Source organism: Pundamilia nyererei, unplaced genomic scaffold, assembly GCF_000239375.1.
Source record: "Pundamilia nyererei isolate P.nyererei 1_Seehausen unplaced genomic scaffold, PunNye1.0 scaffold00116, whole genome shotgun sequence".
NCBI classification, from domain to species: domain Eukaryota; kingdom Metazoa; phylum Chordata; class Actinopteri; order Cichliformes; family Cichlidae; genus Pundamilia; species Pundamilia nyererei.
The window spans coordinates 1,824,131-1,835,395 of NW_005187517.1; the positions used below are offsets into that span (position 1 = coordinate 1,824,131).

General features: G+C 40.8%; 2 protein-coding genes across 2 annotated transcripts in view; one reads left to right on the plus strand and one right to left on the minus strand.

Moving 5' to 3' along the window:
• Positions 1-525: 525 nt before the first annotated feature.
• LOC102192048 (U8 snoRNA-decapping enzyme) lies at positions 526-7,247 on the minus strand. The gene is made up of 5 exons (XM_005742064.1): positions 7,167-7,247; positions 4,866-4,997; positions 4,651-4,691; positions 1,230-1,470; positions 526-1,139 (listed from the first exon to the last, which is right to left on the minus strand). Exons 2-5 carry the CDS (start codon positions 4,995-4,997, stop codon positions 894-896), a joined length of 660 nt encoding a protein of 219 aa, XP_005742121.1. The 5' UTR covers positions 7,167-7,247; the 3' UTR covers positions 526-893.
• Positions 7,248-7,310: 63 nt separating this feature from the next.
• The window catches only part of gss (glutathione synthetase), a 6,995-nt gene continuing 3,040 nt past the window's right edge, over positions 7,311-11,265 (plus strand). The window contains exons 1-5 of the mRNA XM_005742065.1: positions 7,311-7,561; positions 7,847-7,988; positions 9,370-9,515; positions 9,679-9,754; positions 10,740-10,879. Coding sequence (XP_005742122.1) covers positions 7,851-7,988; positions 9,370-9,515; positions 9,679-9,754; positions 10,740-10,879 — 500 coding nt within the window. The 5' untranslated portion in view covers positions 7,311-7,561; positions 7,847-7,850. The remainder of the gene's footprint in view (positions 7,562-7,846; positions 7,989-9,369; positions 9,516-9,678; positions 9,755-10,739; positions 10,880-11,265) is intronic.

Consider the following 11,265-nt stretch of genomic DNA (forward strand, 5'->3'; position numbering starts at 1 on the left):
AATCAAATCTTCGCCTGCAGGCTGTATAGTATGTCACGGACGTAATTAATCCTCCACCACCAGCACCACCACTGCTGATGTGCTACAACTTCAAATGAAACCTACCAACAACAAAAAAAAAGAAAGAAAGAAAAGGAAATGTGAGGAGCACACAGACAAAGAATCCCTTCTGACTGAAAAGGCTGTAGATCATACACATCCTGCCTCATTATTGATACCAGCAGATAAAGGAAACCACAGGGTGCCTATGCAATGCCATATAAGGTAACCCCTCATCTTATGTTGCTTCTCTGAGTGCTGTGTAGCACTTTTGATAGATGCCTGTGAGATAAGTGTCAAAATTGCTGCTAGAATAACAGAAAAGTAACCTTCACCAGCACATAAAGATGTGACTGTAAATGTAAAAAAAAAAAAAAATTTAAAAATGCTCTCGCGCCTTGTAATTAGCATTTCAATTTTGGCTGTTTGAAATCAACACAGTGCTGACGACTGAAATGAAGAGAAATGACAGGAAAGACTCAGACGTGATGGGCAGTGTGAACAGCTTTATTTCCATTAATTGTAAGGGAGCTGATAATGTTTTGCCCCAAACTGTTTGGTGCACAGTATGCAATTATGAGTCACCAGCTCAGAGTCAGCGTGACAGCATGAGTGTGAGTGCGGAGGTTTATGTGTGAGATTGTGCTGCGGAGGGTCAAAACCGAGCATAGGGTTAGTTCAGGCGGGCCACGGAAATCAAGCTCAGCTGAGACCCTTCTACACAGTTAATTGACAAATGTCAAATAGGGCACGCTATTTAAGCCGGTTCAGTCTGCCCACGGTTACTGTCTATAACAGTACTGATGGATCTGTATTTACATTTTGAGAGGATGTAGCAATGCAGCTGCATTTTTTTAAAACTGTTTCCTCAATCCCTGGGTCAGTGCCAGGGCTGCTTGCAGGTCCTGTTTCGTGTGTGCATGAGTCTTTAGAGAGTGCATCAGGGCTTTGTGCAACTCCCCGGGGGCGACCAGGTGGAGTCTCAGCATCGAGTGGACCAGCTGGGAGCGAGCGTTGCCGATGAAAGAGTGTGACAGGAAGGATGCGAGCCCTCCTCCTCCTTTCATGGTGTAGAGAGGGACTCTGACCATTCCCAGGACCTGGAGTCAGGCAGAGAAAGAAGGTGGTGAGGATCAGAGCATGAGATCAGGTAAATCGCTGCAATCAGTCACTCTGGAAGGACACATTACCTCCAAACCGTGATCTGCTGCAGTGGATGCAGCTGCCCTCTCCACCTCCCTAATCTGCTCTTCATCCATCTTCTTCACGTAAAAGTGAGTGATAAGACGTGAAGAGGAGGAGGGGGAGGAAGGAGCTGCATAGCAAGAATCCACATGATCTTCAACAGAGATTGGCAAAGCCAGGCCCAGCTCTTCTGACAATTCCCTGCTAAGCCCCGACTCAAGGGTCTCCTCCGAAGGGTTAACGAGCCTGAAGTGTGAGAATCAAAGGTCAGCAACAGATGTGAAAGTAGATAAACGATGTCAGAGGCACTGCTCTCCTGACAATAAATCACACTAATTGAAAGGCTAATTCAATTTAAAGCCCTAAGTTAGTTTGTCCAGGTGATGGTGCTGATCACTTCTCCTTCAAGTCACTAGATTTCGAGTCTCATCTTAGAAAATGTGCAAAAAAAAATATAGTAACAAAAGCTCAACCTGAGCTGTTACAATAACAATATAATGGACGAAATGCACAGAGGCTAAAGATACAGTTTCACTGTGTTTGACAGTGCGCAAAGATAAAAACATTTGCCAAAGTGATCAGAGTGACGTTAGTATCCAGAAGAGCACAAGTACAGCAAAAAGAAAGCAAAAGGTAACAGCTAGCGGGATGTTAAATGCCTAAAAGCGAATCGCTTTGGATATCAGCCAACAACCGTTTTATACGGAACACTTGCTTATCAACAGCTCCGTGTGATTCTAACATATCAAGTTTGTCACGTTTTCTTTTTTTATATATATTTCAGAGCAATTTATAGGCTTCTATAAAAATCTCTGAAGGAGTTTAGGTGTGTTTTGTACTGTTGCCATAGTGTCAAAGCATTGGTCAACATCCAGACGCACATTTCCATTATCATTAGGAGAACACCGACAACTAAGAGCAGCTCTTTAGAGAGGTTCTTAACCCTCGTAAATGTCACTGGAAGAGACAGAAAAGGCCACTTGCTGTCGTGCAATTAACTGAAGTGACCGCTGCTTTTACATGTATCGTGTCTCAGCAGGTCACTCTCTAACAAAGCTGTGTGGACAGAACTGTGACTGGGCACAGTTGGGAGTCCTTTTTAACACGTTTATTATCATTATTGGTATCATTATCAATCTTTGTTACGCTTACTGAGTATTTTCTGCTGTGGTGCTTGGATTCTTTTGTTTTTTTTCCCATAGAACATGAGTGATAACTCATGCACAGCTTAATTGTGGCCCCACAATTAATAATAGGTTAAAATGGTGCTATTATGCATGCCCATATTAACAGGGCTAAAGATTTAAATAATGAGGAAAGTGTGAGTTAAGGCAATCCTCATGAGCCAACAGTTCAGGCTTCAGTGTTTGGGTCACAGAGCGGGAACAGCCCCACCCACATACCGTTAACAACATCTCTTCTTGAGGGGCAGCCAATCAGAAGAAAGTTGTCTGAAAGGGAAAGTGAACTTAAAGGGACAGTAGCTAAAAGTGTGGCTACATAGAGGCTCAGTATAAGATGAATGACCATTTTGAATTGTGAATCATGCAAAGCTACTATAGTAGATCAAATCAGTTAAAAAAACTAAAATGGAAATAAGCAGTAGAGGGCCCCTTTGATGATGCGAGACGAGTGTAGTGCAGAATGAGCTGTGGTTCAAATAAACTCAAACTTTTTTTTTCCAGTTTGAGATGATTTTGCTTCCAACTTGGCACTGCTGCAGAGGGCAGTGACCCAGATGCTGTCTACAACAAATATATGGCTAAAAGTAACCATGAAATGTAGCGACACACTGTGTCAATACACAGACTTCAAAGAGCTCAGAAATTAAAAAACATTTTTTTTTTTTTTTAGAGAAACGTATAACCACATTTCAATAGAACAGCCATCTGTGGCACAACCTGCTCTAATGTAATTCTGGTATAACCTCAAACTCAAAATCAGCCAATAACTATTTGTTTGACTGGTCTAAGGCATAAGAAAGCCAAAGAAACTCAAACTCTCACTCAATTTATCCGGGCATGTAGAATCAGTCACAGTGCCAACAGACTGATGAGTTGAAGATATTAGTTTAGCATTCATAAGCAAAAAAACCCAAAACAAAAACATTTTGTCGCAAATAAAATGCAAATTTCTCATTTGAGCTGACGATGGCCACTGATACAAAGTGAACAGACTGCCTCCAAAAGGGCGACATGAATGTTTGTTCCAAATTGCAAATCGGAATTAACACCTTCAAGTCTGAGACCATGGTCCTGAACTGCAAAAGGGTGGAACACTCAGGGATGAGTTGTTGCCCTAAGTATATCAGGATCTAGTTTACAAGCGAGGGTGAGTGAAGCAGCAGACTGGCAGATGGATTTCTGTGGCGTCTACAGTCATACAGATGCTGTACAGGTATTCTGTGATAAAGAAAGAGCTGAGTGTGAAAGGAAAAGTGTGAGTTTACTGGTTGATCTACGCTTCTGCTCTCACTTATGACCACAAGTTCTGGGTGGAGGCAGCGGAAATGAGCTTCCTTCAAAGGTTGGTCCCTTGTCCAAAGAGTTTGAGGAACTTGGACATTTAGGACGCACTCAGAGTATAGCCTCTACTCCTACATATCAAAAGGAACCAGTTAAGGTGGTTTGGGCATGTCTTACTGACAGAAGATGCCAGGGCAGTCCCAGGACACAGATCATGTGTCCTGGCTGGCTTGGGAATGCCTCGGAGTCCCTCCCAGATGAGAAGGAGGAACTGGCCGGGGAGAAAGAGAGGGGACTTGTGCTTAGACTGCTGCCCCTGTGACTCTGACAAAAAATGGATGGATATGTATGAATGCCTGCACAAGTCTAACAGCTAACTTTAGTAGCAGACCAAATTTACACAACTAACTAGTGTTTTGGATGTTTAATGTTGCCAGGCAGTACACGTTTTTGAAAGATTTCTTCATACACCACCTGCAGCAGTATTCATATGTAGTTGTATCAATAGAGCTGCCACTGTTGCTATTTGCTGACGTAGTTTTCTCTTGTTTTGCATATGTCTCTATCATTTTTCAGCCCTGTCTCTTTGCCTCCTCGTTATATAATTTCACTGTGCTGGCAAATGAAATGCCAGAGATCCTGGCAGCGACTACAGTAAATCACAAAGGCACGAGTGATTCATTTAGCAGAATACTAATTAAGCAGTATGTGACAATCTCAATCTTTACAAATAGGGGTTTAAGGCAAGATAAGTCGCTTTAAACAAGAAGCCGTCAGGCACATTTTATCATCGCCAATCCTTGCAGGACGAGGATTGTAGCATCAGTGTTTGAATGTTTGTTCTGAGCTGTAAAGGGTTTCTTTTTTCTTTCTTCTGTGAAGAACAAGAAGGCTTTACAAACCAAAAGCTAAAATGTACCTATGTTTGCAAGGAGCAAAAGCAGCACCAGGAAAGACTCACCCGCCAGGGAAACCCAGCAGACCGTCAAAGCGCATCTGCATCTGTGGAAGTGACACACAGAAATATGCCTGTTCACTCAAAGAGGCAGACATGTAAAGGTGTGTGTGTGTTAGAGTAGCTCAAATGACACACACACACACACACACACACACACACACACACACACACACACACACACACACACACACACACACACACACACACACACACCTCACCAGTATGATATGTTTGATGGGAATTCTTCCAAACAGCTGAGCTTTCGTGTCAGCGTAGAGCATCACATGGCACGCATGCCTGCAGCCTGAGCATGCCAATGCCTCCGCCCTCGACAGCTGTCCACTCGCCATCTACAAGCATACACACAAACACAGTGCTAAATTATACAGTCACAGTTCAGTGCTTCCTGAACACACTGGCTGGATGCCCTCTTTTGCCATGTGCTACCAAAGTGACATCATCCTATTATAGCTGCTCTTTTTGGTCATTTGTTCTCCCTCATATGCTGAGCCAACAGACCTTAATGAAACCTACTGATTAGCTGGAAGGCCTGTGGGCTTGTATGCAGAAAAAAAACACAACAGATCTGAGTGACTTGCATTGGGAAAGCTTTAGCTCCCTCTACTGGGGTGGAGCAAACTGTCGAGTGAGATAATCCCTGTTCCATAGTGAACTTTTCCTCAAAATTTGGAATATGATTATGAATTTTGACACAGTTGCCTTTCATTCAGTATCATAACCAAGTCAGCACAGAAACGGCAAGTCTATTTTATGAGGATATGGAGGAGTATGTGAGACTCAGAAGAAGAAAGACAAATGAGCTGGGATTGATCAGAGATGTGTGTGAGACTTGCTGAAAACTACAACAAATGGTTGCAGGCTGTTCCAGCAAAAAGGAATCACAACTGACTATTAGCATTGGGGAGGGAATTAATTTAGACCTTGGTGGTTTTCATTTTTATGAAATTATTTTGTTTCTGTGTGCAAAGTAAAACAATGTAAGCATACAAAATAAAACAATTAATCTGTATTTCCTCAGATTAATGTATTCTTTGGTCAGCTTTTTAAAATTCTTTATAGTTCATTAAAATTGAAAGAGGCTGTCATTTAAAAATGGACTAAAGATGCTTTGCTCAAAGTCAGTTATTTAATTTAGATTTTTTTTTTCAGTTTCAGTCTTTTATACTTTAGGCTCTAACTGGAAAAATTATGCTAAATCCTCAGCAGCCAGGGTTAGTGTTGTATATTAGCAAACCATATGGGCCTTACGGGCACCACCGACTGGAGACCCACTACAGAGAAGATCCAATTAAGACTCAGTGAGTCAGAATATTGTTTACTGAAAACCAACAATGAACAGCATTAAAACACGCTCTAAAACCAAGGTTTTTATGATTGAAGTATGACTGCCACCTTCTGACAGTGGTAGAACATTACATCCAAACAGCTGGCACTAAAAATAAGGTGAAATATACATTTCAGACCAAACAAAAAAACAAAAAAACGTCACATTGGCCATAACATTTAAGATATTTTTTAACTTTATATGCAGTTAAATATTGGAAACTCATGCTCATTTCTAATTTTGATCGATTGCCTATCAAAATAAATCATGTCTGGCCTATGATGACATTTTGTGTGCTGAAGTGGCTGAAGGTGCAAACACAGACGTCTCTGCAACAGTGTATGAATAAAATACATCACCATGTAATCCAGAACTGAGAAAATGCTAATAACCCACAAATTGGTTTTTGTGGAACTCTTTCCTTTGATCTGTCAAAACATATATATTTTGTCAAGTTTATTCCTTTTTTCAGTTTTCCTGCTCGAATTCAAATCCATTCTTTGCAGTTGTGCGCATGGATGTTTTAATGATCCTTAGATGGCTCAACAATCTGATTCCCCAGATTCGTCCTTTTCACCGAGCGGTCGTCTCTATTGCCAGTATGACACACAGGTATCACTATCATCTTCAGACAACAATGAAATTATTTTTTATTAAAAAAATAAAATAAATTATTTAATATTGACACGTGTATGCATTTGCACGAGCTGGAGATGGAAACCTTTTTTGTCGAGGTCTTTAATCTTGTCAAACTATATGACATACGACCACGCGGTGAAAAAGACGAATCTGCGGATCCAACATCTGAAACATGGAGAATGGAATATGTAAACAAATCCAACCAGTTAACAAAACAGTTAACCTGCAACACCGGAACTCTCCGCTCTGCGCTTACACTTCCCCATCGTTTAGCAAGCTAAAATGCGCGGTAAAGGCTGGGTAAGCATGGACGTTATAAACATGAGTATATTTCCCCAGCATTAGGTTCTCTTAATAAGATTGATGTCTTAACTAACATTCAAACACTGTTATCGTACACTTTATAAATTATTTTCTTAATATTTTGACATAATAGCAACACGAAATAAAGGTTAGTGCCGCGTTTGGTCAAACAATATTACTTCTAATCAAAAATGAAGTAAACCCGCTTGTTTAATAAGTCACACGCATTTACCTCTGTTCTACATTAAATGCTGTCTCATTCTTCAGTCAGCAGTGCCTTTTCAAAACTTCTGGCTTTTCCGATGACGTTCTGGCCGTTGATTGGCTAAGCGAAGCATGTGGTTCCGGTTAGCTCCCCGGTCAACCAATCAGCTTTGGTTAGTAGTAGCCGTTCAGCCGGTTCATCTCGTTATGCGTCAGGGATTGAAGCGTGTACATGCTCCGGTTAGGTTTTGTGATGCACCGTGGAAGGTAAAGGGTGGCAGTCTTAATCGCTCTCTGCATAAGTGTGAAAGTACTTGGTGAGAACACAGTCCAAGGGAACCTTCTAGGTTGATGGCTAACTAGCTTCTACTACCGGTGACTGCTAACAGACGGTGTTAAACGACCTGGTTAAAACTTAAGCAGGTAAGTTAGCCACATGTGTTGTTTTGATGTTATAAACGATCCTATAACACGATTATTACAGAAAAGAAAATATTTAATGTATTGTTTAATGTTACTATCGATGTATGACGTGTTTCATTGTAATTATTGTTATTTAAATATAATTTATTTTAGTATTTACGCTTGTGTATTGTGTATATGTATATGTGTATCATTTAAAGCAGTTTAGGAAATTTAAGTGATGAGCAAACACTGCGGTAATAACGTTAGCAGTAATAGTAATCTTATTTGGTTATCCTACTTCAGGTGAATGAGAATGGCGCAGGGACTACCAGACGAGATGCTGATGAACTCGGCTTTGATAAAAAAATTGGCAGAGGAGGCAAAAGACTCAGCCGTTACACAGGGTGTCCTAATGAGGCTCCAGGAGACCCCCAACTCATCTGAGGTGCGAATTATACACACATGTAGCATGTAGCGGTTGTAGCATTGAGGGTTGGCTGTAGGTCAGGAGGTAGAGCAGGTCATTGATCGTGGCTGGCTGCTCCAGTCTGCATGCCAAATGTCACTGGGCAAGATACTATCCACAAATTGTGTGAATGTGTGTGAATGTTAGATAGAAAACACATATAAAAAGTATAGAAAAAAGTGCCTGTATGAATGGGTGTGAATGGGTGAATGAGGCAAGTTGTATAAAGTACTTTCAGTGCTTAGGTAGAGTAGAAAAGCACCATATAAGAAACAGTCCATTTACCATTCACATGTAGAAGCACTTTCACTGGTTTTTCATTGTTGGATAAGTGTTAGTATAGTTATATAATCTTAAAGAGGGAATGTGTACTTGTGAAACTCATATAAAATTTGCAAGTCTGCTCAGGTATGATTTTGAATCGTCTTATTATATTCATTCTTGCCCCATCCAACAACTGCACCTGAAAGAGTAAAGCTACAGACCATGAGAATACATTTCCTCAAAATATTCATTCAGGGGAAGACGCTACATATTTGTAACATGTAGTGTATATTTGTAATATTATACTTTTCCTGGTGTTAGGTTTAGTGAAGCCACGTAACAAAGCACGTTCCCTTGTTGCTTTTGGATTATGGAACTACTGGGAACATGTTGACTGACTGATTCTTAAACAAACAGGTAACCAGTGAAGGGAGGCTAAAATTTCAGTAATCTGGTCTTGCTTCTCTTTAGTCTTTAATAGGTAACCTACAGTATTTTAGACCAGCTGCAAACGTGTAATAGATGTCATATTAAGACCAATCCACAGTTCTCCTGGCAACGGACAAACCCAGAGTCGTCCATCGGATTGCCAGACGGAGACTTTTGGGAATATAGCGTATGACCAGTTGCAGGTCTTTAAAACAAAGGGTTAATTCAATCACACTGAACTGAATGAGACTGACCTTAACAACTGATTTAATCTGTTTGTCCAGTTTTAGCTGAATGTGATTGAATGGCCATGAGCAAAGTAGTGAAGTAGTTATACTTTAAATAAATGCTTAAACTAAAAAAAAAAAGTAAGTAAACATTTTTTTCAGCATCTTTAACAGAATTCATATGTTAGGTAATAAGCCTCAACAACAAAGATCACATACCAGTGGAATGTTAAACCGTTGCTGATGAAAAGGCCGTGTTGAATGTGAAGTCATGTTAGGAATTTGTTCTGCCTTAGGGCAGAGGATTTCAGAGAGATCTTTATTAAGCCCGTGTTTTGAGTCCACAAGCCATCGCCAATGTTTGTCCAACAGTTTTGTTTGTTTTGTTTTGTTTCCCCTGGTCAGCACTCTTTTCTCACATTTTACATCTTGTTTTTCAGGTGGTCTCCTTTGCTCCATTCACACTGTTCCCCACACCTGTACCCAAAGCTGTATTCTCCCAGGCTCTGGCAGTGCAAACACACTACAACACCCTGGTGGACAAGATTAGTCAGGATGCAGACTTCCTACAAGAAGCTTTGGCTAGGTAGGATGCATTATGACCTCATGTATGTGGTTTGGAAGAAAAAAACTCATTATTGTCACAGTCTCTGAAGTCTGTCTTCAAATGACCCGTTAGTTTAATTCAAAATGAATACACTGTGATGAAAAACCTGCTGACAAGATTTGAACAAAGTGTCTGTTTACAGCACCATCGCTGTGGATGATTTCACTGCAAGGTTGTTCAAAATCCACCAACAGATCCTTAAAGAAGGCAGGTCACAGGTACGTCAGCACAGCCCCGATGACACTGGTGTTAGGGGGAGCTCAGGAGGCAGAGTCTGTAAGTTGGAAGTTTGGCGGATTGATTACCCAGTTTGTCCAGATTCCAGTTTTCTTAGGCAAGATGATGAACCCTGAGTTTCCCCCAGTGCATCCAGTGTGTGCGAAGTTAGACAAGGCAGTTTGGATGCTTTTGTGTGGTTGGGTGAATAGGGTTTGCAGTAAAATGCGCCTTTCAGTTAGAGCAAAGTGCTGCATAATTATCATTCCATTTCCCATCATCATTGTACTTGAGCTGTTTGGGCTCTAAGGCCTTGGTGTGTTGCTAAATCCAACAAAGCTGTTTGCTTGCACTCAATAAGGATTCAAAAGTAGTGAAAAGAAAGAGTGTATAAAAAATCAAACAGTTTCTAGTTAAGGAAGATTGGATTTCAAATAGAGTATTTGTAGAATGAACATCTTGGGTCATCACTGCAGGTGTGAGGTTGTGTAAACGTTTACAGGAATGATTTTTCAGCCTATCTGTTCCTTTGGGGTGCTGGCTGTTTTGGGTTACCTTCACCACTATGTATTTTCACCATGAAAACCTTTCTATCTGGCTTCTTTTGGGGCCATTTTTGGAGGGAATTTTTAAAAAAGTTGGAAATGGAACGATGATGCAAGCTCTTTTCTTTTTGGGCTTCGTATGCTAGCCATTAAATCCTGAGAGATTTCTTATGAGAAAGAAAGACAGGGAGGAGAGGGGTGAGAGGCATAAGCTATATTTTGGCTAAAACTAAAATCTTGTTTCAATTATCAGCTGTTTTGCTTTATTGCTTGACAAAGTTCTTCACAATTTTCTAAAACTGTGACATCTTTAGATCTGCTGTTGCATAGAATGAAGAAAACCATTAGGTTCTTACAACAGTGTAGCTGGGACCATAAAAACCTATTAATGGATTATAAAGTGACCAAATGCTGCAGCTGGGATTCTTTGCCTTTGTTACAGTCCATTGTGTTGGGTCTCAATCGGTCTGACTACATGCTGGACCAGAGAGAGAATGACACACCATCGCTAAAGCAGATAGAGATCAACACCATTGCTGCCAGTTTCGGAGGCCTTTCATCGCGCACGCCAGATGTACACAGGTAAGCAGGTCATTTATGTGTCACCCATATTCTGTAGGTTAGCCACTAGAACTCAGCAGTAAGAGTGATCATGTTGGCCAAGACCTTCAAATATATTTACTGTCATCTTTATAGCCACCGTTTCACACAGCTGCTTTACCCTTATTTTAAAAAAAAGATAAATAAAAACCCCACATTCCTTTATTTCCCCTACAGTTGACACCAATCTCTTTGCTTTGCTGTCAGTAGGTTTGGGATTTAATACAGCTATAAACAATCTACAGGGTGGGCCATTTATATGGATACAGCATAATAACATGGGAATGGTTGGTGATATTAAAGTCCTGTTTGTGGCACATTAGTATATGTGAGGGGGCAAACTCCTCAAGATGGGTGGTGACCATGGT